Genomic DNA, 5,600 nt, shown 5'->3' with positions numbered 1-5,600 from the left:
GCTTTGCACCAGCACCGGCCCAGCGCGCCAACCTTTTTGTAATTGAAAGGGCAGCACATTACCTTTCTCATATATGTTGCACATTTTTCCGGTTCATGTTTAAGTGAAACACCCTATTGGTTGCGAATAATCTCAGATAGCAAAATAGTGTAAGCAGTTTTTATCACGCTTGCTAGCAATGGATCTGACGGGGGCGCTGCCGGACGAGGTGTGGGAGGGCCTGTTCGGTTGGCTCGACACGGGGCGCGACTTGTGTGCCGTCGGCGCCTCATGCACGCGTTTCCATAACATCGTCTCGGGGCCATCGTTGTGGCGCCACCTCACGCGTCGTCACTCGAAGTACCGTACCAATGCCCCCCCCCCACAACCTGCCCTCTTCTTCCCCTATCCTTGCCCTGCTTTCTTCTTCTGTTTTCATCATCATCATCATCTTCTTTTGCTTCTTTTTCTGCCGCTCACAACCCACGTTTGCGCTGGTAGAGGCGCAGAGCTGTGCGAGAGCAGAGCAGACTACGTGGCCGCGCTCGAACGTCGTGTGCGCTGTCTACCACCACCACCAACCAGCGATGCCGGTGTTGGTGACGTCGACTTCGATGAAACAACAACTCAACCACCACACACGCCCGACGGCGACGAGGTCCAGATCGACGACAGCGGCGCCGTCCAGGGCGCATGCTCGCTGGAGGGCCTTCTCCGCTTCTTCTTCAGCGAGCCCACCATCCGTATACCCATACTCCCCCTCCCTCTACTATTACTCACACTGCACATATGGTCGGCTCAGCGCCTGATCAACACATTCCATTCCCACCACCAGAGAACGCGAAAGCGTGGATGCGGTGGGCCGAGGTGGACGTGTGGCTGTACAACTACGCCACCACCTTCTCGCACGACCAGTTCCTTCTTGCGTTGAGGTGCACGCCCGCCTCTCGCGATTGCTGTTATTATTACTGTGCTCGTGTGTCGTGTTGGGTGGTGTGCATTGCTGACATTCCAGGCGAATGGTCGGCGCAGCCGAGTGGCCTTGCCCAGCAGGTGGGGTCCACAGTGCGCCGACTACTGGTTGCTGTGGCGGCGCACGCTGCCGCGGAGCAGGGTGGTCGGCGTGCTGGCCAAGTGGGTCAACCTGTGTCCGGCCCTGCTGGGCCTCGCCGAGCCCTTGGAAGCCCTCGAGCAGCACCTGCGCGCCGAGGCCGGCCTCCAGCCCGATGACCTCACACTGCTGCTGGACGTCGTTTGCGCGCAAGCCAAGAAAACGAAAACGAGAGCGAAGAAGAACGGACCAGCAACGAAAACGACGCGCGTGGCGATGACCAACAGCGCCAGGAAGCCGAACGCCAGACAGACGATTACGACGGAGAAGAGAAACCAACGAGCCGCGGAGAAAAGGGCAGCGAGTGTCGGCAAACGCAATAAGAATGAAGCGGATGAAGTGGATGAGGACGGCAATAGGTCAGTGCTGGTGCGCGACTTCCTCGCGGCTCACCCGCACGACATTGCCGTGGCTCTGACGGCGCGCCACTGGGCGATCTTCGGCCCGATCCCACTGCTCGACCTCGTGGGCACGTACCTGACGAGCTCTGTTACGTGTGCTGTGAGGCGCTGACCGAACTCTGTACAGGAAGGTCGAGCTGTGTCGAGGCCGAAGTACCGGCCATCAAGCAATTAGGCGAAGAATCCTCTCAGGTGCAGCAGGCGTGTGGCGTGTGGCGTGTGGCGTGTGGCGTGTGGCGTGTGGCGTGTGGCGTGTGGCGTGTGTGTCGTACTCAACCTCTCGTGCTGTAGTTGAGGCAAGCGGTCACGGTGACCCTCGCATCGCTGGCCAGGGCCAAGCTCAAGGCGCGGGTGTTCAAGAAGTGGGTCAAGGTGGCTTGGGTACTTGGTCTCCACTTGGCTCTCACCCACCCAAACACCAAACAGCGAAACTGATCGGCTTTCCTTGTGGTGCCACACTCACACGCGCACACGCACACGCACACGCACACGCACACGCACACGCACACGCACACGCACACGCACACGCACACGCACACAACAGAAGCTGCGGCTGCTCAACAATTTTGAGTTCATGCTAGACGTCATGGATGCGCTTCAGTCCACCCATTTGGAAAAGGCCCAGCCTGATTGGGAGGTACGCTCAGCCTCCACGCCCCTCCCCCCCCCGGAGGGAGAACTCAGCCGATCTCATGACTGCTGACTTTCTATTCACTGTTGTGGGTGGTGGTGGGTCACCACGACGCAGTCGGCGCAGCATACGTTCGCGCACTTCAAAGAGATGAAATGTATGATGGCTTCACCGCTTCACCGCAGACGCGGCGTTGCGCCTGAGTACCGGGAGGCATTGGCCCAAGCGCGGCCTCCCTGCATTCCCTTCCTGAGTACTCCCCCCCCCCTACAGACTCCTCTTGGGGCCTGGTGACAGTGGCCTGATGACGACGCTGGTGGTGATCTTCAACGTTGTATGTGGTGCGTGCGTGGTGTTCGTGTGTATACTAGGACGTCTCCTGACAGACCTGGATAATGGTGGCCAAGTCATGGGCGTGCAGGCCAGGGTGCGCTTTGCTGCGTGGCGTTGGCGCAGACCACACCTGGCCTTCGTGTTGTACGTTCTCCTCTCTCGTTAAGCGCTCTTCTTCCATCGCGCGGCCCAGCTCCCACACAGCTGGGTGTTGGAAGCTTATGATCAGCCAATGTCGTGTGCAACAACACAGACGCATCAAGACCGGGTCGCCCCCTGCGGCCAATGAAGAGAGCCAACGGCTCGTTTCCCGGCTGCTGGCACTCGGGGGACCCCGGCGAAGAGGTGGGCAAGGGACAGGGCAACGCAAACAGGTTACGAGCGACATCTTGGCTTTCTTACACGAACTCGAACTAGAACGACAAGGCCTGATTTGAGCACTTGTTCATTGGATGCGCCATATGTTGATGAAGGGACAGGCAGCTTGTGTCTGCTCTTGCTGCTGTTGAATAGCCTGAGTGTACACAAGAAGCAGCATGCTTGTGTATGTGCCTTGGTGCATGCGCTGTGGTGGGACCCAACAGTGTTGAAGGTCATTGTGGAACAATTCTTGGCCTGCACTGGGGTGGTGTTCTTCTTTGTCATGGTGACTGTGGTGGTGAGCTGCATGGACTTGATGGTGAGCTGACACTCTGCATCATAGATGCTGGTGTTGAGAGATCTCCACATCTTGAAGTTCTCTCCCATGAATCCCTTGAAGTCAATGTTGCACTGATGCATCCACAAGGCAGTGGTGATGATGGTGTTGAGGGTGTCCATGGCAGTGGGGTGGTGCTTGGCACTGGTGATACAGAGGCCAATGTTGACTTTGAGTGCCTTGTAGCACTTGGTGAGCTGCTTGATGCTGATGGCATCCTCTTTTGTGAAGCCACATCCCTCACTAGAGGGGAACTTGGTTAGACTGCCACCAGCCACACCAGCAGCCTAACCAAGTAGGCTTTGAACTGCTCCTCCTGGGGTCCAGAGCATTGAAAAAGCTGGTGCTGAAATCACTGTTGGTGCTGTTGCTGTCCCTGTTTGAGGTAGGGTTGGATGGCTTGCTCCCCTTTGTCACAGGGGGCAAGGGGCAATGCAATCCACTGCTACTACCAGTTTTGTTGTCATCCAGATCATCAGGATGACACTCAAGCCATTTCTGTAGTCCTTGCACTCATGGCCAAAACCAGGTGTTCATGAAAAAGGGTCAGTGTACCTTTTTCCTTTTTCATTAAAATGAGGTATATTACACCATAAGCTGCCAATAGGTCATTTTGGTCAACTTTTCTGTGCAGCTGACCAGTGCCAGCATGTACAGAATTGAGCTATGTGCAAAATAACAGCTGGTTGTTTGATGAAAGAAAGTTGTTTCCAAAAAGAGTGCACCAGATTTGCATGCTCACATTTTTCGTATTTTCTGTTGTTACCCCTAATTTTTTCTGATTACTGTACATTTTAGCAATCCCATATGGGATTTTTGTACAGACAAACTTAAATTTTGTAGGTTGTTTGACCTTTTTTTGCACATATTTCTAAAAACATGGTCAACAAACAGAGGCCATTTCTTGCTGTTTTCACACTCTGCTGGCCTATCACCTTTATTTGTTCTCTGTGTACAGATATGCCTGCACCTTTAGTCTGTTTCTGGAGGGTGTGCAGATACTGGTGTTACAGCCTTGACAATCTGTACATGCTGCCAGATAGTGCATCAGTACACTTCGACCAGTTCAATGCACAAAATCTGAGAAATGTGAACGGAAAATGTGTAGAAAATGCAATAAAAGACCTTAAAAATGCACATATTTCGGCAAAATTGCAATCTGATCTGGATGGGAAATCTGTAAAAAGGGATTCTGCCTTTGTCATTCCTTCTTCAATAACATCCTCCACTTCTTATTCTGCTAAGCAAAAAGGGTCACTGACCCTTTTTCATGAACACTTGGTTATGAACACCTGGTTCCAAGAACAAGCATCCTTGATCTTCAACATCAAGGTTGTCATTCTGTACACCAAACCCTCAATACTCACCAATGCAGTTGTTTTCTGTACCCTTTTCACCCAAACAGCTTTCCAGTTTGGTGTACAGATTTCTGTTTTTTTGCATTATGAAAAGCAGTCACTGGAATACCTGGTAGAAAATTAACACAGGTTTCACTCACTGCAGTGCTCCTGCACTTTGGGAAGGGGAACCTCTAACATAAGACAGAATACAAGTGCAACTTTCATATTTGGGGGGGCACTGCACTGGAAAAATTGTGCTGATACTCTGTACTGATATTCTGATGATGGGCATGGTATGATACCATTATGCAGGCATGGTATGGTGGCACTGTGGTGAGAGAAAGAAGCAGTTATGGGTGGGTGGCATGTGTGGTGGTCACATATGGGGTGTGGTCAGGTGGAAGAGGAGGCAGAAGAAACCAGTGAATAAAGGTGATATTGTTGTTATGGCCCAAACAGAGCAGCAGTTGATGGCAATGAACAAGTGCTCAAATCAGGCCTTGTCGTTCTAGTTCGAGTTCGTGTAAGAAAGCCAAGATGTCGCTCGTAACCTGTTTGCGTTGCCCTGTCCCTTGCCCACCTCTTCGCCGGGGTCCCCCGAGTGCCAGCAGCCGGGAAACGAGCCGTTGGCTCTCTTCATTGGCCGCAGGGGGCGACCCGGTCTTGATGCGTCTGTGTTGTTGCACACGACATTGGCTGATCATAAGCTTCCAACACCCAGCTGTGTGGGAGCTGGGCCGCGCGATGGAAGAAGAGCGCTTAACGAGAGAGGAGAACGTACAACACGAAGGCCAGGTGTGGTCTGCGCCAACGCCACGCAGCAAAGCTCACCCTGGCCTGCACGCCCATGACTTGGCCACCATTATCCAGGTCTGTCAGGAGACGTCCTAGTATACACACGAACACCACACACGCACCACGCACCAGCGTCGTCATCAGGCCACTATCACCAGGCCCCAAGAGGCGTCTGTCGGGGGGGGGGAAGGGAGTACTCAGGAAGGGAATGCAGGGAGGCTGCGCTTGGGCCAATGCCTCCCGGTACTCAGGCCCAATGCCGCGTCTGCGGTCAAGCCGTGAAGCCATTATACATTTCATCTCTTTGAAGTGC

General features: G+C 53.8%; 3 protein-coding genes across 3 annotated transcripts; 1 reads left to right on the top strand and 2 right to left on the bottom strand.

The window, feature by feature from the left end:
* Positions 1–178: 178 nt before the first annotated feature.
* Positions 179–2,744, top strand: ACA1_333170 (uncharacterized protein; the record flags this gene model as incomplete). The annotated part of the gene is made up of 11 exons (XM_004354959.1): positions 179–252; positions 565–722; positions 815–911; positions 1,033–1,563; positions 1,623–1,683; positions 1,783–1,872; positions 2,036–2,128; positions 2,240–2,253; positions 2,308–2,375; positions 2,509–2,549; positions 2,709–2,744. The coding sequence occupies 11 exons, from the start codon at positions 179–181 to the stop codon at positions 2,742–2,744; spliced, it is 1,263 nt and encodes a 420-aa protein (XP_004355011.1).
* Positions 2,745–2,900: 156 nt separating this feature from the next.
* ACA1_333160 (uncharacterized protein) lies at positions 2,901–3,235 on the bottom strand (the record flags this gene model as incomplete). The annotated part of the gene is made up of 2 exons (XM_004354958.1): positions 2,901–2,969; positions 3,077–3,235. The coding sequence occupies 2 exons, from the start codon at positions 3,233–3,235 to the stop codon at positions 2,901–2,903; spliced, it is 228 nt and encodes a 75-aa protein (XP_004355010.1).
* Positions 3,236–4,980: 1,745 nt separating this feature from the next.
* ACA1_333150 (uncharacterized protein) lies at positions 4,981–5,587 on the bottom strand (the record flags this gene model as incomplete). Its single annotated transcript, XM_004354957.1, has 3 exons — positions 4,981–5,164; positions 5,274–5,379; positions 5,410–5,587. The coding sequence occupies 3 exons, from the start codon at positions 5,585–5,587 to the stop codon at positions 4,981–4,983; spliced, it is 468 nt and encodes a 155-aa protein (XP_004355009.1).
* Positions 5,588–5,600: the final 13 nt, after the last annotated feature.

Source organism: Acanthamoeba castellanii (genome assembly GCF_000313135.1).
Source record: "Acanthamoeba castellanii str. Neff unplaced genomic scaffold scf7180000084581, whole genome shotgun sequence".
Lineage (NCBI taxonomy): Eukaryota > Discosea > Longamoebia > Acanthamoebidae > Acanthamoeba > Acanthamoeba castellanii.
The sequence above is the reverse complement of the archived record's forward strand: the minus strand, read 5'-3'. Positions and strand labels throughout refer to the sequence as shown.